The sequence below is a fragment of the Trypanosoma brucei genome, chromosome 1, assembly GCF_000002445.2.
Source record: "Trypanosoma brucei brucei TREU927 chromosome 1, complete sequence".
Lineage (NCBI taxonomy): Eukaryota > Euglenozoa > Kinetoplastea > Trypanosomatida > Trypanosomatidae > Trypanosoma > Trypanosoma brucei.
The window spans coordinates 548,621-566,574 of NC_008409.1; the positions used below are offsets into that span (position 1 = coordinate 548,621).

Consider the following 17,954-nt stretch of genomic DNA (forward strand, 5'->3'; position numbering starts at 1 on the left):
TCTGCTTTTCATATGAATACGAAATACAAAAAATAAAAGATAAAATCAAGGCACATTGAAGCTAAACAGCGAGAAATTAAGAGGTGAAGAAAGAAAGCAAGACATAAAGATATAAAGAAAAAGAGAAACCATCGTCTTCTGCGCAGATACATAACTTTTCTTAAATAGTTGTCAAGAAGGGAGGAAAAAAAAAAACAGCAACAGCAACAGCAACAAGAACACAAAACACACAAAAAAAAACAAAATGGGTTGCATTCAGTCGACAGTCAGTTACAAAAACGGCCAACCCAATTTCAAAGGAGCAACGGAGGTTCACAGCATGTTTAATGGACTTCTTTTCCGTCTAAGTGATACCAAAAATAAGCGATGGGCTTTTTATAATGACTCGCCATGTTACACCATTCATGTGGCCATTCTTTTTGATTTTGATACTCAAATTCTTCCATTGGGTTCCACCACCGCCTTCCGAATTGATGAGCCCCGCCCTGGTAGAGAAGGTGACAGGGGTAAATATCTTGCAGAAGTGGATGTTCCACCGCTTTCAACAGAACTTTTTGTGGAGGGGGAAGTTACTCAATGGAATGTGGACACGCTGGAGGCCCGTACCGCAGGATCTGAAGAACAATATCGTCTATAAAATGAAAAAATATATATATAAAGAATATTTAAAAAAAAAAATAATAATGATAATATAATGATGATGATGATGATGATGATGATGATAAAGAGAAAGAGAAAGAGAAAGGGAAAAGAAAAAGAGAGATTAAAAAAAAAAAAAGAACATCCAATGAAATGTGTGTAAGAAGAAGAGGAAAAGGGGAGGAAAACAATGACAAACAAACAAACAAAAAAGGATGGGTTTTATTTTTTCAAAAAAAAATCAACACATATATGTATCTATATCTATATCTATATATATATATATATATATAAAGTGGTGTAATGCATACGTTTATATGATACAATGTGTGATATATTTGTTTTATTTATTGATATGTTTATTTGTGCATAGGGAAAGAAAGGGAGGGAGTATGTACGTTGACAAAATAGGTAGAGTTATGGTGTATCCATTTATGTATCTACGTATTTATTTATTTTTTCCCCCCTTTCTCTCTGTAGTTTGGAGGGAACAAAATAAAACAAATTTAAGAGCAAAGCAAAGCAAAGCAAAATAATATAATATAATATAGAGAGAGAAAGAAAGCAAATGAGGGAGGGATGAAGTTTCCCTGATGCAAGGTAATACAGCTTTGGATTTGTTATTTATTATCTGATTTATTTATTTATTCATGTTGTTTATTTGTTTATTTGTTTGTTTGTTTTCTTACGTATTTTGTTTGCAAGTTTGATTTATTTAGTGATTTATTGATTTATTTTATTCTGCTGGAGTTTGACCACATGATTATATGTGTCATTAATCTCCCCTCCCCCCCCCCCAAAAAAAAAAAAGAAAGAAAATAACTATTGTTATCCATTGTTTGTTTGTTTGTTTGTTTGTGCGGACGTATGTGGTATGTGTATGAGTGTGTGTAAAAGGGTATTGACGGAGTGTAAATAAATGAGAAAAAAAAAAGAAAAGAAAAGAAAAGGAAAGGAGTGAAATAATGACGGCATTATTGTCGTAGTAGGAGTGGTAGTAATAATAATAATGATAATAATAACAAATAATAATGATGATAATAATATTATTATTATTAATAGCAATCCCCATACTAATACCAATGCCAATACCAATTATTGTTACCATTATTGCTATTGCCGTCGTTTTTGTTACAATTATTATCACCGCCATGAAACAGCTCCCAAAAAAAAAAACGAGGAGGAGGGGGAAAAAAAAAAGAAAGGGAAGATATTAGTTTTATGGCAGTTGTGTCTTTCATTTTTTCTGCTTCTTTAGATGCCTTACTGAAATGAGTTGCATGCATGTGTTATCGCTATTATTATTTGTTATTTGTTATTTATTATTGCCATCGTTACCGGTCCACAGCGTTTCTCTGCAAACTTCAAACGCAAACACGCCAAACTTTGCATTGACGTGGTCACTCCTTACTTGTGCTTCTTTATTTTATTTTTCTCATTATACCTCCACTTATCTACATCTATATCTATATCTAAGTGTATATATATATATATATATATGTGTGTGTGTGTGTGTGTGTGCGTTTCTGTATTATGTAACTCCATACGTAGTTTTTGTTTCTGTTTTTTTTTTGTTTTTTGAGGGTGTAACTCATCCCCGTACACTTATACACGTTTCCTTTCTATTATATATAAATGAATATATATATATATATATATATGTGGGTAATATACGAAACCTTTCTCTCGACTTATTTCTTTCTACTGTCATTGTTGTCTATTTACGCGAACGCCTATTTAGCCTCCCTATTTCCATTAAATAAGTATTTATATTTATAGTATTTATTTACGTTTTGTTTGTTTCTATTCCTTTCCTTTCTTTTTTCTTTTTTAACTGTTATTATTATTGTTATTTTTATTTTTCCATTCTTGTATCTCGTGTGAGTGGCTTAACTTCGTATGGGTACTTGCAAAAAGAAAGGTATCGCCTCCATACAAACGCAAACGCAAACGCACGTCTTCCTTTTCTTTCTCATTTATTTACTTTTATTTTTATTTTTTGCCCCCCCCCGTGCAGTTTTGTTTTGTGTGTTTGTGCCTGCATTTTGTTACAGCATGATGTCACCATTATTTCCTCAGTGCATGAGATACTGAAGCGAAACAAAAACAAAAGAAAAAGAAAAAAGTGAACTGAAGAAAAAGAAAATAAAATAAGAGATAAAAGAAAAGAAGAAGGATATATATATATGTGTGTGTGTGTATGTGTGTGTCTGTTTTTGTTTGGAGGTGATACTTTTCACTCATTAAATGTATTTAAGTTTGTATGGGATTTAGTTACCGTAGGAGAAAGTGTGGTTTCCAGCTCGTAATTTCGACTCATATGATTACCACCATTGTTATTAATACTCTTATCATTATTATAACCTACCCATCGTGGCGTATTGTTTGCGCTTTCTCGGTACTGTGTTGGTGAATTTATTGTTTCTGTGTTACTTAACCTCAACTTTTCTTTTTTCTTCCTTCTCTTTCTTTCTTTCTCTTTCTCTCTCTCTCTCTTACCTCCTTTTTTTTTTTTTTGGAAGGTCTCTCTTTCACTTCCCTCCTTCAAGTTTCCCCTCTCTTCCCTTAAATTCCACACGTCCGTGTGTTCATTTATTTCTCTCGCGGAGCATTGGCGCCTCGCAGTGCGTCCGTAACTTTGCGTGGTGCTGCGTGTAAAACGCAATCGCTCACCCTCAAGGAGAGTAATAATAATAATAATTAAAATAATTAAAAAAAAAGAAAAAGAACAACAGGAACAGGAGCAAGAGCAAGAGCAATAAGATCAACAACAATAGGAAAGAGAGGGAGAGGAAACATCATACGAGGAAGAGAAGAAGGGGGAACTAACCAAAGCGAAACAAAAAGATAAAAAAAAGAAGAGAGAAGAGAAGAGAAGAGAAACAAAACCAAACAAAACAAAACAAAACAAAACAAGTAAGAAAGTAAGAACGGTTGTGAGCCTCAGTGAAGAAGGAATTATCACATCACTTTGAAGTGCATTAGGGGTATACGTTTAATAAGAATATAAGTATTAATTTATTTATATTTTGGTGCGGCGGAGAGATTAAACGGGGAGGGAAAGTAAAGTGCACTTCTCGTTTGCGTCTCTGTGTTTGAGCGGAAATAGGAGGCAAAAGGCAGACAGAAGCAAAGAAAGAAAAAAAAAAGAACAACAAAACAACAAACCTAAAACAGTCTGCGAGCCAGAGAAAATTTACGTAGCTTCGTTATTGTTGGGTTTCCATAGGGAAGACAGAAAGAAAGAGCTTCAAGAAAGCTAATAGGAAACAAAAAGTGAAGGGGTGGAAACTGTTCACGTATACAGAAATAAATAAATAAATATATATATAAGGCGCGGTGACCTTTTTTTTTCTTTTTTGAAGAAAGAGGAAGCGCGACGCGAGGTGTCTGTGACGAGGGATCGAAAACGTGGCGAGGGGAATTATTGAGACGCGTGCCGCAAGTGGACGGGAAAATATAGCGGCGGTTGAAAAAGAAGTAAAAAAAAAAGAAAAGAGAGGAAAATAGACGGGGAAAGGAGAGAGCAACAACCATTCGGCCTCTGTCGTAAGCCGCTTTGCGTGTGCGGTGGAAGGGAGAGAATTTCCTTTTTCTCTTACCTTGCCAACCCACACGCTGCGTGTATCGAATCTGAATCTTCTGTTTGGCGAAATCATTGTTGTTTTTTGTTTTTAGCATTTGCTGCTTTTGTTTCCTTTTCTCTTGACAGATTTGACTGGCGCGGACGCTGACGTCCACACGGTTGAGAGGGGGGAAAAAAATCGTATATTGCCTCTTCTGTTTGGCTTTGTTTTTGTTTTTGGTTTTCTTTTTCTTTTTTTTTTTCTGTGGCACGAGAAACTCTCTGAACGGGTGTGTGAACGTGTTTGTGTGAACGTGTTTGTGTGTGTGTGTGTGTGTGTGACCGTGTGAAGTCGGTGTGCCGTGTTGTTTACTCCCCTCACGGCGATTTGAGCCGTTGCGGTCAATGAACTTTTGGACAGTGCCGTCAGTTGATGATATTCCACCAAATGTGTCTTCTGGAACCGATCTGGAACCACGCACGGCTGTAGAAGTGGAGGCGGTGGAGCGTCGGCGCTGGTTGCGACTTGTGCAGGAGGCTTGGCTTCGCCGTGGCCGCCGCGTGCCGCTTTCGGAACGGGAACCTCCGGCGGGCGGCATAGCGGCAGAAGCTGCGGTTGTGCCGGCAGCGACAACTGCGGTAGTGGTGAGTATTAACATTAACCCCCTGCTTTGGGGAGAGGAAGGAGATGGAAATCAAGAGGAAAACTCCATTCAGGCGTTGGATGCGCCTTATGTTTTCGGCTGGCGGTCACTGGGACTTCTCCCTGGTGACAGTTTCAACATATTGGGAGAATTGGGAAAGCAACTGGAACGCCGGTACCAGGCCTTATCAAAGCGCTCGCTGATGGTTAAACACTGCCATAATACTGAAGTGAGCCGGTTGCATCGGGGTCTCATGCAGTGCCGAGAACGTGCCGGGGGACGTGGAAAGGTAATTTTTCATTACGGTGGCTACGGTGTACCGCGACCGCAGTCGGGATTAATATACCTGATGGAGCCATCTGGCAGTGCTGTGAAGTGTCGCACCAGGACGCTCTTCGAGAAGGTCGGATTGCCGCTGGTTGTGGTGGCTGATTGTCCAAACGCTAGCGAACTTTTAAGGAATTTCCTTCGCTGCCAGAGTTCGCCCAAACCGGAGCACAACACGGGGAGTGATGCCGAAGGTGACACTTCGTTTGCACAAGGACCTCCAGATGCGGACCGCCCCACGCTGCGGGTGCCCCATGAGGGTACGGCAGGTGTATCATCATTTGATGCTGGTAGTGAAGAAACTTGCGCCACTTCGTCCGTGCTGAGTGATTTTTTCTTCCTTGGTGCTACGTTTTCAGGGGAGTTGCCCCAGCACCCAAAGCTGCCCTCAGATATACTCACCTCGTGTCTTATGACACCGTTACAGATGGCACTGCTGTGGTTTATGGTTGAGAACGATTCCCTAACAGATATTCACCCGCTTTTGCCTTTCCTTATACCTGGGGCACTGGATGACAAGAAGACGCCACTTGGTCAGCTTCATTGGGCGACTATGGCCATAATGGAGTGCATTGCTTGGTCTTCTCTTCCGTACAAAACGTTTGTGCACTTATTTCGTGAAGATGTTGTCGTCGCTCCGTTATTTCGTGGATTCTTGCTTGCGGAACGCATCATCACAGCCCTGGGTGGTGAGGTTTGTGTTTATCCACCGCTCCCGCATATGGGAAACCATCCACAATGGGATTCGTTGGATTGCATTATTGGCAGAACTTTTGTCTCCTTGAAGCGAGCAGTTCAGCCAGCTCCTCCCACCTCACTGACAACGTTGGAGTTTCGCGAGTGGCTCGACTGGAACGTCACTAAGTGGCGATGCGAGCAGCGTTCCATGTCGCTTCCATCACTTGGTAACCGTCCTGTCACTGTGCCTGATTTCCTTGAGGAGGAGCTGCGCTGCTTGATGGCTGTGGCGGAGCGGGTAACGGAGCAGAGCTTGTTCCACTGCGGGGGCATTGCCTGGCATCAGTGTAGACGGCCGGGACATATCGGACCGCACAGGACTGGGCCACGGAAGGTGAGTATTTACAGAGGTATGGGGGAGGAAGCGGCAGTTGACCCTCTTCTCGCATGCAGCACAGGCTCAAATGATCTCAGTGGTTGTGGGTGTTCCGGAGGTGCATTCATGAGGCCCTTCCCTTCTGTCGCCGGGTTGCCCATGTTGCTGCAGGGTTTGCTTGTGGTGGCACACCGTGATGAAGCTATGAAGGTCCTCTGCCGTTTCATTGATGCCGGACTTTCGGCCGCGGCGGCATGCGCAAAAGTTGGAATATTCGACATGGCGTTAGCGCGTTTTTGGAGCCGGAGTGATCTGCAGCATTTGCTACCTTCTATGTTATTTGTGTACGCCAAGGCATGCTATGCGGACCCATCGCTTGCAGGACTGGCGTGGGCACAGCGAAGCGCCGTAACGACGAGTTGCCTGAAGGCGTTGGAAAGACCCTTCAGCCTGCCTAGTGACCCTCCTGCTGGGCCTGGTCTGTGGCAGTGCAAGGAACTCGGTTATTGGCTGGAGTCTGAAGGCCAGCGTGTGCTCTCTTCAGCCATACTATCCATGACCAGCTTCTCATTTGACCAAGACAGGAAGTATCTTCTTGAGAGTGGCGCACTCAATCTTTGCAGCGAACTTCTGCGAGATGCCAGCGTCAGGGTGCCGTTGTTGCAGCGGGGGTCTGCTGAAGTGTACATCAATCAGTCAAGGGGGAGCCGCGTCCAACATCATTTCGTAGCAACCACCGACGCTTACGCGGCAAGATTAACAACCTCTATCACTTCTCTTCTCGCGTTGTTCGTGGCATTGACGTGGAAGGCAAGTGCACTTGAGCCTGGCGCTGCGAGACCAATCAATGCTGGGACCGAAGGAGCGCTGACGAACGGCAGTGGAGGCGAACAGAAGTTGGGGTTGGAAGAGTTAGCATCCCCTTTAAAGACGCTGCACCTCCTTTCGTGGGCATCTTCATCTATTATACGTGGAGCGGCTCTTAAAGCCATATCTGTGACTATGTCGTCCAGTTGTACGGACGAAGCGACATCGTTACGATGTATTCACATTATTGTTGAATGTGCCAACGTGCTTGTTGCTCCTCGTGAGGGGAATATGAGCAACCGAATCGATCTTGTCGATATTGTCTTTCTTTCTATACGGTGGCTGGTGCGATACTTGTCTGCTCACATGCCAATGGAAACCGTGCGGGCTTCCGTTCAGTGCGCCTCCGAAAAAATATATCGCGCTTCAGAAGCGGGTGAGGGTGGTTCTAACGGTGGTGGTGAAGAGGATATCCTCCCAGGTCTGGTAAGTGGTACGCGCTCGCTGATTTGTGACATTTACTTTCCCAAAGGGTGCCCACTGGAGTCGTGTCCATCAAAATGTGACAATGACCGCGCCATGGAAGTCGGTTGCCCCATTGTTTTTCTTGCACGCCTGGTGTGCTGGACAGGGGCTGCAACACATGATCCGTGTCCTTATGTCTCCTCTCGTGCGGAGGAGGCACTCAGTTGTTTACCACCACTTAGCGCGGGCGGCTTCTTCACGCAGCCAACAACCCCGAGGGAGTCAGGTGCGGTAGAAAAATCGACAAAAGTGCCCAGTGACGCCAAAAGTAGGAGGTTTTTATCGATGCTTCGTAGCTCTGTAATTCGGGTTCTAAAACGGGGAATGCGAGGGACAGGCAATCGTTCTGACGGTGCTGCATCACGAGGCAAGGCAGCCGGTGTGGAACGCGATCGTCGACTTAGTAATGAAAGTGGTGGCGTCGCGGACGTTCAGACTCTCGCGTGCGACGCTGTTTTACCACGCAGGATCGTTTCCACTGGTAGTGGTGCAGCTGTCGCATCCTTTGTTTTCACTCTTCTGGGTTTCCTGGACGAGCTGTTGCTAGTACCAATGGACGATGATGATCCACGAAATACCTTTAACCTTAGGAGGGACTTCTGCATGAGAGAGTACGTGCACAAGGTGAGAAATGAATTGCGGCTGTCAGCGCCCCCCGCTGGTTATAGTGGTGATAGCTGTAACCTACCTGCGGTGCCATCCCCACCTCTCCCGACCTGGTCCCCACCAGTCTCTCACGTCGAGGGTGTAAAACCATTAGTTGACGAGGAAAGGGAACCGAGCGCCATGTTATCTCCCACTGGGAGCCAACTCCCCCTGATCAACCTTTCGATAACTTCCGACACGAGCCTTGGGGCGTCGGCTTGGTCACACCCGGTCAGCAACGTTTCATTTGAGCATGACGGGCTTATCGGCGTGATGGCATTCCACATGGCGGAACGGCATCTCGTAACGGGAACCTCTCATGGTACGGTGCAGGTTTGGTCGTGGAGCGCGGAAGAGCATCTCACCGCCATGGCTGGCCGTTCCTCTACTGCCCTGAGCGCGGCGTGCTCATTAACGGCGGCAACAGCGTCGGCAAGCACATCACCGGCCACATCAGTCGGTGTGGGTTCCACCTCTGTTCATGTGAAAGCGACGTGCCGGTGGATTTCAGATATTTGTGCCCCGGCGGTAACGTCGTGGGTTGATCCCGTTGCATTTGCCAGGACTACAACGCTGTATAATCAACAGCAGCAATCGGGTCCGCGAAAAAAGATGACCTCTGGGATCATTGCCAAGTCGTCGCACGGGTGGGTGGGGCTTCCGTGGAACATCCATTCGGCCTGGCAGTGTCCTGAGGAAGATAGCCCGGTTATTTCCGAGCACTGTGCTACGAATTCTATCAAGTCGGTTACTGGATTACATTTTGTAGATGCCGCCTATCGCACGTTGTTGTGCGTAGTGGGTTCCTCGGGGTCGGTGCAGCTCTTCATGGACTACGCTGGTGGGACTGCAGTGAAGCGTGTCACCTCATTTGCGACTGCGGCATGCGGGGGGAGATGTGGCGGGGGTCGCATGCCTTGTCTTTCCTCCTATCATGTACCAGCGACTTTATTGCATGTAAGTGGGCCTGATGGGTTGATTGACTCATGGGATTTGGTGTGTGAGCACAAGGTTTTGGAGGGCATTGGTAGCCAACAGTCATCCTTTATTATGCCCTCTGTTATAACACCAAGCTCCACTGATGATTCAACCGTAGCTGTTGGCGCCGGTTCGGTTTACTTATTTGATCTGCGAAAACCCGCTCGGGCCACTTGTATTTTCCCTAGCAGCGCAGAGTCGGAGGATGACGCGGCAAAGCCGCCTGTAGGTGGTGCAGAAAATTCGAAGGGCACGTGCCTCCATATAAGTTTCCCTTATTGCTATCCCCATGTTATTGTGACGGGATATGGTGGCGCGAAGGGGGTTGTAACGCTTTGGGATAAGCGGTTTCCCCGCGACCCTCTTCGGCAGGTGGTGGTGGCGGAGCCGGTTGCCCCCGCTTCATCGGCTTTACGCAATCCCGTGTGTCGAATGGATGTGCAGCCGTATCATCAAACCCTCTCAACCGTATCAGCGACTGCAGATGCGATTTTCATTAGTGATGTTATGGAAGAGTCTGCAGTGAATGGACAGGCGAGGGCCTCGTACACGCGAGTGAAGGAACTCCCTGGTGCGGTGGCTTTTCATCCCATACTTCCGATTTGTGCTGTAGCGACTGGAGGGCCGCCGCGTATTTACGGTCGTAGCACGACATGTGTGTATGATTAGCAAGGAAAAGGAAAAGAAAAGAGGAATATAAAACGTTGGTTCCTCGGTGTGTCACGCTACTCGGAGGGGGGGGGGTTATGTGGAGGGAAGTGGGGAGACTGTTTGTCGTTATTTGTTACTAGTGTTATTAGTGTTTTTCCTCTCTTGAGAAGTTTTGTTCTTTTGGCTTGGTTTTGCAATTTTTTGTTTTCGGTATTGCGAGACTCCCCCATATCACTTTATATGAACGAAGAGACGATCAAAAAAAGAAAAAAAAGAGGAAAGGCAGAGGTACATCATTTTACCTCTATTTTTTGTTTTGTTTTGTATCCCATGCTGCTGCGGTTGTCTTGTGTATACCTTCCGTTAGTTTCTACTGAAAGGTGATTCCCATGAAGGACAGGGGGGGGAGGGGAATTGCCCATTCATTTTGACACACGTCGCTCAAATCGAAGGTTTACCGCCGCACCATGGCGTGTTTAACGTCTCTCCCCACACCCACCTAATCAAGTTCCTCTCACTGCTTTTTATCTCTCATCACATGTCTCTTTTCATTTTTTTTGTACTTTATTATTATTATTAATATTATTAGTAGTTTTATTTCTCCCTCATTACCCTTGTGCTACGTCTGGTTTATATCCGTGTCGGTGTCACTGTTTGTTTCAACTTCTTTTTTTTTTCTGTTGTTGTTGTTTTGTCGTTGTTGTTGTTTCGCTGGAGGCGTGGTGTATCTCTGTCTTGTTTCTGTTTTTCCTTTTGGTTTCTCTGCGAAAATTTATCGTGCCGATGTGCTCTCTGGTCCACTTTTCCTCACTTTTTTTTTCTGTTTGCTATTGTTATTGTTGCCTATTCGGTTTGCATCCGCATTATTCTACTCTTCTTTCCTCTCCAAACACACGCGCGCACACACATTAATAATAATGTGCAGTACACATATGTATGTATATATGAATATGAACTTTTCAGTTTTCCCTTGGCTCTTCTTTTTTTCTTCTTCTTTTTCCTTCCTTTCCTCGCACACAGGTGAGTTTTGTTATTTGCGTTCATATATTGTTTATTTGTACATGTGTTGGAAACTCTGAGGCAGTAAAAGGTGGAAAAAAAAGCCTTTCTTTTTAAAAGAAAAAAAGGCACGTATACATATATTTATTTGTTCACACCTATGCGTTTGTATCTACAGGGGAGAGAGAAAGAAAGAAAGAAAAACGCGGAGAGAATAGTATATGAAATAAAAATAAATGAGGGGCGACATGTTTCCGGTGGCTGCGTGTCGGCTCTTCCACTTCGACTCTGTTTTGTTTTGTTTTGTTGTTTTCATCTTCATTTTTGGTCCCTTCGCTCGGTTTTTCATGCCAGTTTCCTCACGTTATATTATGTTTCCTCTCCATTGCCTTTCATGAACCTCGAGGCGGAGAAATAGCTCCACTTCCGGCCACAATTCTTGGCCACTTGGGGAAGGGGGGGATTTTATCTATACAATTTGTTTCTTTTTTTCCACTTTTTTCCTTCATTTATTTACAAAATGTGTAAGCATTTTTTGATCTCCTTCTCTTACTTCATAAGTTTTCTCCACGGTAAAGTAACGAACGGAAAGGAAAAGAAGAAAAAAAAACGACGGAATAGGAAGAGAAAGAAGAAGAAGAGGGGACAGTTACCGACACCGTTTGGTCGAAACAATTAGCGGGGAGGAGAGTCCTTGGAAACGTTACTGATGGGTAGTCCTGCTGCGCCATACAATAGTGCCGTATGCGCTGTGCAAAAACTGATTAACAAGTTGGAGGATGAAATGCATGAGGCCGTCACTAAAGTACTTGTTGAAAATAACATCAAACTGAACGAGCACTACAGCGCCCGGCACGAGGTGATCACAAATGCCATTAAAAACGGTAAACTTCCGACCACATTTTGGGCAGACGCCATCATTGCCGTCCTTCGAGATGCGCATGTTGAAGAGGATCGGGATGGCAGCCGCGCCGCGGGAAATGATGCTGAAGATGATGATGATGATGGAAATCAACTGGGCACTTTTGATGAGGCGCTGCTTCGGAAACACCTGAAGGATATGATGGTGACATACAAGGAGACGGGTTCTCGTTTGTCCTTAACATTTTCACCCAACCCATTTTTCGAAGAGACAGAGCTTTGGATTGAAGAAAACCAATTGAATAACGAGGGCTCCAAAAACAATGATGATGATAATAATAATAATAATAATGATAGTGATGGCGGTGGTGGTGGCGATTTCTATAAAACGTATGAGGTGTCGGATATTACGTGGAAGCCGGACCATGGCCCAAACTTCGATGATAATGACGGTGATGGTGGTGGTGGCGAGAAACGATCCGGCTCGAAGCGGGGCCGCTCAAATATGGATCCCACAAGACATGGGTGGAGTTTCCTCAACATGTTCAGTAAAATTCCACCTCATCCATTAGATGATTATTATGATGATGATTTTTATGATGATAATGATGATGATGATGATGATGATGATAAGAAGTGGATTGAGGAAGCCATAGATATATGGGAAGAGGATATGGACGAGCGGGAGCAATTGTTTCGATTTCTGGTTCGAGAGGTCTGGTCGGATCCACTCGAGGCAGCGGCTGAGAAAGGAAGCGACAATGGAGCCGGAACATCACCCGAAAAGCCAAACAAACACGAATGAGGTCATACAATGGGAAATATAGCGGGGGGGAGAGATAAGGAGTGCCTGGGCGTTAGAAGCATAGACACATACGCACACAACATAAATATAAATAAATATATATTAGTATATTTACGTATATTTATGTATATGTGTCTGGAGGTTGTCCTGTTTTTTGTTTTTGTTTTCATTTTTCTTAAGGTGGGAAAGGGATGATGGGGAAATAGAATATTAGCATTCAAATATTTCTCCATCATCCCTTTCTCTCTCTTCTGGTTTCTTGTCTTCCTTCCCCTGCCCATTTGTTGCGGGGTGGGGCGGGTTTAAGTACATTATTTGGGTCGTTGGTGTGGTTAATTCCGCGTTGGAGGCCATGCCTTAGGTGCCGTGATGTGGTGTAGCAGTGGAAAGCGAAACTTCATTCTGTTTGTTTTCGTTTTTTTTTTTTCTTCTTCTTCTTCTTCTTTCCACACACCTTGCAAGTGGAATAACTTCGATGGATGGATGCAGTTGACGAAAATTAATATGACGAATTTGTTCGCAGTGTTTTATGCGCCACTGCCGTATGGTGCATTTATGAGAGGACTCTTCTGATTGATAATTTTTTTTTAAAAAAAGAAAAAGAAAAAGAAGAAAAAACGAGATGGAAAAAAGAAGGATGGATGGGAATTTTTTAAAAAAAAAACAAAACAAAACAAAACAGGGACGCAGCACGCCTGCCTGGTCCCGTCTTTGTGTTTCACTTTTTCCCTTCCTTTTCTTCGTCTTATTTCCAAATCGAACTCTTCTTTTTTTTTTTCTTTTCATTTTACCGCCCGTGTATGGTTCCACCTGCTGCACGTATAATCACACCTCAATTTGTTAACCACCCTCAATTATTTAGTTTCTGTGCCTTTACTTTTAATCTCTTCATTATTTGTTGCTTCTCTTCTCGTCCCTTTTCACTGTATGACCATGCTTGAATTACTTGCAACTTACACAATACAAATTTCACACATTTAAATATGGAAGGTGGAAAAAAAAAAGAAAAAGAAACAAATAATAAACACTACGTTAAGGGCGAACGAATTTGAGGAAGAAGAAGGAGGAGGAGATTTACACAAACAAGACAGCAAAATAAAGAAAAAGAAATAAGAAAATAAAAATGGGTTGTGGTGGCTCAAAGACTTCTACGGTTGAGTTTATTAATGGACAGCCGACTGTTCAGGGCGATGAAATTGTAAAGGGTTTTAATGAAGGAAATGGTCTCCTCTTCCGAATTGTTAAAACACGCGCTGGTCGCTGGGCGTATTATAACGATACGTTGGATTATGACATGCATGTGAAAGTTACCTTTAGCGAGGACTGCAGAATTAAGGCACTTGGACAAACGAGACTTGAGAAATTGGAAAGCGGTGAAAGTGTGGCAACTGTTGTGGTAAAACCATGCGCAACAGAATTATTTATTGAAGGACATGTGAATGGATATAAGGCAAAAATGGATGCCATTCCCATTACTGATGGAGACAGGCAATAGTAGGGTTGGATGATGTAATGGGGATATATATATATATATATATATTTAAATATATATCAATTTTATGTTTTTTCTTTAAAACAAAAAAAAAAGAAAGGAAATCTCCTTTATCTCCTCCTCCCTTTTTTTTTACACAATTTTATTATTATTATTATTATTGTTGTTGTTGTTAACTCTATTTATTTATTGTGTCGATGTTTTCATTTTTCAAAATGGTGTGTTGTATAGGAGTGGTACGAATAACGAGCGAGACGAAGATAATAAGCATCCATTGATGTTAGTGATGTTACCTGTTATTATTATTTTTATTATTGTGACGTTCAGTGGGATAAATGCTTTTGTTTTGTTTATCGAGTTTCATTTTTTGTTGTTGTTCTTGTTATTGGTGTTCATTTGTTTTTATGGTTGTTTTATTTAATTATTATTTTTATTAATATTATTTTGATCTTCGTGATTTTATTTTATTTTTTTTTTCTCCCTCTTTCTTTTTACCCTTCCACCGTATATTGAAAAAGCGCATGTTGTTATAATTATTATAATAATATTTATTATTATTATTATTATTATTATTATTCCGTTGACTTTTTGTTGTATTTTTCATGTGGCCGCGTAGGGAAGTAAAAAATAAAGAAAGAAGACACGGAGAGAAAACACTTATATATATATATATATATATATATAAAGCAAACAATCAATAAAACTTCTAAAATACAAGCAAAAAAAGGAGGGGGAAAAAATAATAATAATAATAATAAATATATAAATAAATAACAAATGAACAACAGCTTTTCAGTGGTCGCCTCAGCTAACCAAACATTACCACCGTTGTTGCGAGTAGAGAAGTGTATGAAATAAATGAATACACGGATGAATTATTTTACCTTTTCTACACTTTTTATATTTGTTTTTTGTTCGTTTGTTTGTTTCCAAAAAAAAAAAGAAGTAAAGAAAGATGGCGATGAATGAATGAATGAAAATGAAGCGTTCAGTAAAAAAACGGAGAGAAGATAAGAAAATGAAATGAAATGATAGAGAGAAAGAGAAAGAGAGAAAGGAAAAAAGAAAGGAAGGAAGGAGGAGAAAAGAAAATGTGTGTGAGTGTTTGTGTGTTTTCTTTTTTTGTTTTTTCGTTAGCGCTGTTATTTTGTTATGTTCATTTCCTTTTTATGATTCCACACTTGACCATCCTCCTCCTCTGTTGTTGTTGTTGTTTTTTCCCCCTTTTTTTTCTTTTTTTTCTTGGGGAAGCAATTAATGTTGTTTTGTTTGTTTTTGCGCACTTTATTATCATTATTATTATTATTATTATTATTTCCCGCATGTGATGTGAAACCAACAAAAATATCACAAAGGCGGGGAGAAAACAACAACAACAAATGAAAGCACAAAATAAAAAAAATAAAAAAAAGAGTGTTTGGGACCCCATTAGAAGGATGAAAGAAAAGGAGAGTGAATGAATAAAATCAGAATATAGACATAGAAATGAGGAGAAAAAGGGGCTAAATAAGACGCATGTATGTGTGGAGGAAGGGAGGGAGAGAGAGAAATATATATATATATATATATAACAAAAATGGCGGAACGATTCTTTAAAAAAAAAAAGACAAGAAAAAGTTTAAACGGTGGGTTTACACGCACACGAGCATGCAAAAAAAAAAAGTTTCTTATTTATTATTTTTTATTTCTTTTTTTTTTCTCTTTTTTTTTTTTAATCATTTGTTGTGTTTCACCGTGGTTCGCCTGGTTTTTATCTTCTTTGTTACATTTATTATTTTATCGTGTCACACCCCTCGTCCTGTTATTTCCATAATTGCCTTTTCAAAAGATGAAATTCCCAACCTTTTTATTTTAATTTCATGTTTCTTTTCTTTTCTGACTCTTTTCTCTTTCCGTATCTTATTCTATTTTTGTTTTTGTTTTGCGAAATAACGAAAATACATCGCAAAATAAAATAAATAAATATTAACACAATCTGGTAAACTCAGGGATTATTTTAGTCACTACAGTTACCACCACAACAACAACAACAAAGAACTATTACGATAAATATTTGTTAACAAAGGGGGAAATATAGTAATAAATATTATTATTATCATTATTATTATTACTCTCGTTAGTGCTAGCAAAAGAAATATATATATTTGCCTTATTTGCACAAAAGAAGTCACACGCAAATATTCACTAGCGCAAGCAAACATAAGTTAAAATAAAGAAAGAAAAAAGGGAACACATTCATATAAAGATAAACTACAAAAACACAGCAGAGAAAGGAAGAAAAGTAGGATAGAAAGGGAAGGGGAAAAAGTAATTCCAAAAGAGTAAGAAAATAAATAAAAAGAAAAAAGAAAAAAGAAAATAAAAATGGGTTGCGGTGGCTCAACGACTTCCGTCACATTCATCAACGGCCGGCCGACTGTTCAGGGCGATGAAATTGCGAAGGGTTTTAATGAAGGAAATGGTCTCCTCTTCCGAATTGTTAACTCAAGCACTGGTCGCTGGGCGTATTATAACGATACGTTGGATTATGACATGCATGTGAAAGTTACCTTTAGCGAGGACTGCAAAATTAAGGCACTTGGAAAGGCAAAGTTGGAGCGTTTGAGCTCTGGTGAAAGTGTGGTGACTGTTGTGGTAAAACCATGCGCAACAGAATTATTTATTGAAGGCACTGTGAATGGATATAAGGCAAAAATGGATGCCATTCCCATTACTGATGGAGACAGGCGCCGCAGGGGATCTGGCAGGAAATAAGGAAATTGCAAGAAATATGCAAGAAAAGAAAAGAAAAGAAAAGAAAATGCACACAAACACAAAGCACACAAAGAGGTAAATGAGAATGAGAATGAGAGTAGAGGAAGTCAAATATTTGTTTTTTTTTATTTATTTCGTTTGCATTCTTTCTTAGAAGAGTGAGTTGTTTTCTCTCTTTTCTTTTTATGATTGTTGTCTTGACAGATGTTATGGCCGTGTTATTAAGCATATTAAAGAAAAGGAAGAGAGGAGAGGAGAGGAAAAGAGGGAGAGAGAAAAGAGGGAATACAGGAGAGGGTAAGGGGAATGGAAGAGAAGGGAATACAAATGAAAAATAAAAAAAAAGAAGGGGGGGGGAAAAAATACAAGACGTTCAACATGAAATAAAATAAAATGAAAGGTAAATAAAAGCAATTTATGGGGCGACACGGCGCTGTTTCCGCCCATCTTCCCCACCCCCATCCCTCACATTTTTTTTTCTTGTATTGATTCATCCTGTTTTTTATTGTTACTATTTATTCATGCTGTTTTGTTTTTTTTTTTTTGTACTTATGAGTTGAGAAGGAGAGAAACAACAACGAATACCAAAAATAAATAAATAAAAAATATACTTGCACGTATGCATGCATGCATCTTTATTTTGTTTTTGTTTTTGTTTTTGTTGTTGTTGTTGTTGTGTTTCGTATATATGTATATATATATATATGTCTGTATCTCTATCTCTATCTCTCTCTCTCATTTTCACTCCATATCATTCTTCAATTATGTCAAGTCATGTCTCATCATGTCTTGTCTCTTCCCCATTTTATTTTTCTCTTTTTTCGGTCTTGTATTCGACCGCAATTTGTTTGTTTGTTTGTTTTGGCACCTTCTTTTTTCTTTTTTTTTCTTTTTTTCTTTTGAATTCTGTTAACCATTCAAAAGAAGGAGTTTTTTTTTCTTCTTTGGAAGAAGGAGAAGGAGAAGGAAAGAAAAGAAAAGAAAAGGAAGAAAAAAAAAAGAAGGATCAAAAAGAGATCAGACATGTACACAGTGGGACGTGGGGGAAAGGAATATTAGGCACGCATTAATGCATGAATTGAATAAATTATTCAATCATTATTTCATATCAGTGCATAAGAAAGTTAAAAGAGAAAAAGAAGGGGAGGAGATGGAAAAAGAAAAAAAGAAAAAAGAAAAAAATAAGAGGTGTGATGAATATGAAATGA

General features: G+C 41.0%; 13 protein-coding genes across 13 annotated transcripts, besides 17 other annotated features; 10 read left to right on the forward strand and 3 right to left on the reverse strand.

Annotated features, from left to right (window-relative positions):
* Positions 1–244: 244 nt before the first annotated feature.
* Positions 245–637, forward strand: TB927.1.2160 (calpain-like protein fragment, putative; the record flags this gene model as incomplete). Its single annotated transcript, XM_001218915.1, has 1 exon — positions 245–637. One exon carries the CDS (start codon positions 245–247, stop codon positions 635–637), a length of 393 nt encoding a protein of 130 aa, XP_001218916.1.
* Positions 638–1,414: 777 nt separating this feature from the next.
* TB927.1.2170 (hypothetical protein, unlikely) lies at positions 1,415–1,792 on the reverse strand (the record flags this gene model as incomplete). The annotated part of the gene is made up of 1 exon (XM_001218916.1): positions 1,415–1,792. The coding sequence occupies one exon, from the start codon at positions 1,790–1,792 to the stop codon at positions 1,415–1,417; it is 378 nt and encodes a 125-aa protein (XP_001218917.1).
* Positions 1,427–1,486: a sequence feature (4 probable transmembrane helices predicted for Tb927.1.2170 by TMHMM2.0 at aa 4-26, 31-50, 60-82 and 103-122).
* Positions 1,547–1,615: a sequence feature (4 probable transmembrane helices predicted for Tb927.1.2170 by TMHMM2.0 at aa 4-26, 31-50, 60-82 and 103-122).
* Positions 1,643–1,702: a sequence feature (4 probable transmembrane helices predicted for Tb927.1.2170 by TMHMM2.0 at aa 4-26, 31-50, 60-82 and 103-122).
* Positions 1,715–1,783: a sequence feature (4 probable transmembrane helices predicted for Tb927.1.2170 by TMHMM2.0 at aa 4-26, 31-50, 60-82 and 103-122).
* Positions 3,621–3,626: a repeat region (inverted telomeric repeat hexamer CCCTAA).
* A 222-nt stretch (positions 3,627–3,848) lies between these two features.
* TB927.1.2180 (hypothetical protein, unlikely) lies at positions 3,849–4,298 on the reverse strand (the record flags this gene model as incomplete). Its single annotated transcript, XM_001218917.1, has 1 exon — positions 3,849–4,298. One exon carries the CDS (start codon positions 4,296–4,298, stop codon positions 3,849–3,851), a length of 450 nt encoding a protein of 149 aa, XP_001218918.1.
* Positions 3,894–3,962: a sequence feature (1 probable transmembrane helix predicted for Tb927.1.2180 by TMHMM2.0 at aa 113-135).
* Positions 4,106–4,298: a sequence feature (Signal anchor predicted for Tb927.1.2180 by SignalP 2.0 HMM (Signal peptide probabilty 0.000, signal anchor probability 0.888) with cleavage site probability 0.000 between residues 63 and 64).
* Positions 4,610–9,853, forward strand: TB927.1.2190 (hypothetical protein, conserved; the record flags this gene model as incomplete). Its single annotated transcript, XM_001218918.1, has 1 exon — positions 4,610–9,853. One exon carries the CDS (start codon positions 4,610–4,612, stop codon positions 9,851–9,853), a length of 5,244 nt encoding a protein of 1,747 aa, XP_001218919.1.
* On the forward strand, positions 10,995–11,252 carry TB927.1.2200 (hypothetical protein, unlikely; the record flags this gene model as incomplete). The annotated part of the gene is made up of 1 exon (XM_001218919.1): positions 10,995–11,252. The coding sequence occupies one exon, from the start codon at positions 10,995–10,997 to the stop codon at positions 11,250–11,252; it is 258 nt and encodes an 85-aa protein (XP_001218920.1).
* Positions 11,253–11,543: 291 nt separating this feature from the next.
* Positions 11,544–12,500, forward strand: TB927.1.2210 (hypothetical protein, conserved; the record flags this gene model as incomplete). Its single annotated transcript, XM_001218920.1, has 1 exon — positions 11,544–12,500. One exon carries the CDS (start codon positions 11,544–11,546, stop codon positions 12,498–12,500), a length of 957 nt encoding a protein of 318 aa, XP_001218921.1.
* On the reverse strand, positions 12,858–13,286 carry TB927.1.2220 (hypothetical protein, unlikely; the record flags this gene model as incomplete). Its single annotated transcript, XM_001218921.1, has 1 exon — positions 12,858–13,286. One exon carries the CDS (start codon positions 13,284–13,286, stop codon positions 12,858–12,860), a length of 429 nt encoding a protein of 142 aa, XP_001218922.1.
* Positions 13,113–13,181: a sequence feature (1 probable transmembrane helix predicted for Tb927.1.2220 by TMHMM2.0 at aa 36-58).
* A 337-nt stretch (positions 13,287–13,623) lies between the features above and the next one.
* TB927.1.2230 (calpain-like protein fragment, putative) lies at positions 13,624–13,995 on the forward strand (the record flags this gene model as incomplete). The annotated part of the gene is made up of 1 exon (XM_001218922.1): positions 13,624–13,995. The coding sequence occupies one exon, from the start codon at positions 13,624–13,626 to the stop codon at positions 13,993–13,995; it is 372 nt and encodes a 123-aa protein (XP_001218923.1).
* Positions 13,996–15,020: 1,025 nt separating this feature from the next.
* TB927.1.2240 (hypothetical protein, unlikely) lies at positions 15,021–15,320 on the forward strand (the record flags this gene model as incomplete). The annotated part of the gene is made up of 1 exon (XM_001218923.1): positions 15,021–15,320. One exon carries the CDS (start codon positions 15,021–15,023, stop codon positions 15,318–15,320), a length of 300 nt encoding a protein of 99 aa, XP_001218924.1.
* Positions 15,090–15,158: a sequence feature (3 probable transmembrane helices predicted for Tb927.1.2240 by TMHMM2.0 at aa 24-46, 51-73 and 75-97).
* Positions 15,171–15,239: a sequence feature (3 probable transmembrane helices predicted for Tb927.1.2240 by TMHMM2.0 at aa 24-46, 51-73 and 75-97).
* Positions 15,243–15,311: a sequence feature (3 probable transmembrane helices predicted for Tb927.1.2240 by TMHMM2.0 at aa 24-46, 51-73 and 75-97).
* A 191-nt stretch (positions 15,321–15,511) lies between the features above and the next one.
* TB927.1.2250 (hypothetical protein, unlikely) lies at positions 15,512–15,805 on the forward strand (the record flags this gene model as incomplete). The annotated part of the gene is made up of 1 exon (XM_001218924.1): positions 15,512–15,805. The coding sequence occupies one exon, from the start codon at positions 15,512–15,514 to the stop codon at positions 15,803–15,805; it is 294 nt and encodes a 97-aa protein (XP_001218925.1).
* Positions 15,656–15,715: a sequence feature (2 probable transmembrane helices predicted for Tb927.1.2250 by TMHMM2.0 at aa 49-68 and 73-95).
* Positions 15,728–15,796: a sequence feature (2 probable transmembrane helices predicted for Tb927.1.2250 by TMHMM2.0 at aa 49-68 and 73-95).
* A 551-nt stretch (positions 15,806–16,356) lies between the features above and the next one.
* On the forward strand, positions 16,357–16,746 carry TB927.1.2260 (calpain-like protein fragment, putative; the record flags this gene model as incomplete). The annotated part of the gene is made up of 1 exon (XM_001218925.1): positions 16,357–16,746. The coding sequence occupies one exon, from the start codon at positions 16,357–16,359 to the stop codon at positions 16,744–16,746; it is 390 nt and encodes a 129-aa protein (XP_001218926.1).
* A 209-nt stretch (positions 16,747–16,955) lies between these two features.
* On the forward strand, positions 16,956–17,084 carry TB927.1.2270 (hypothetical protein, unlikely; the record flags this gene model as incomplete). The annotated part of the gene is made up of 1 exon (XM_001218926.1): positions 16,956–17,084. One exon carries the CDS (start codon positions 16,956–16,958, stop codon positions 17,082–17,084), a length of 129 nt encoding a protein of 42 aa, XP_001218927.1.
* Positions 17,370–17,427: a sequence feature (Signal anchor predicted for Tb927.1.2280 by SignalP 2.0 HMM (Signal peptide probabilty 0.398, signal anchor probability 0.602) with cleavage site probability 0.203 between residues 20 and 21).
* Positions 17,370–17,816, forward strand: TB927.1.2280 (hypothetical protein, unlikely; the record flags this gene model as incomplete). Its single annotated transcript, XM_001218927.1, has 1 exon — positions 17,370–17,816. One exon carries the CDS (start codon positions 17,370–17,372, stop codon positions 17,814–17,816), a length of 447 nt encoding a protein of 148 aa, XP_001218928.1.
* Positions 17,382–17,450: a sequence feature (3 probable transmembrane helices predicted for Tb927.1.2280 by TMHMM2.0 at aa 5-27, 47-69 and 74-96).
* Positions 17,508–17,576: a sequence feature (3 probable transmembrane helices predicted for Tb927.1.2280 by TMHMM2.0 at aa 5-27, 47-69 and 74-96).
* Positions 17,589–17,657: a sequence feature (3 probable transmembrane helices predicted for Tb927.1.2280 by TMHMM2.0 at aa 5-27, 47-69 and 74-96).
* Positions 17,817–17,954: the final 138 nt, after the last annotated feature.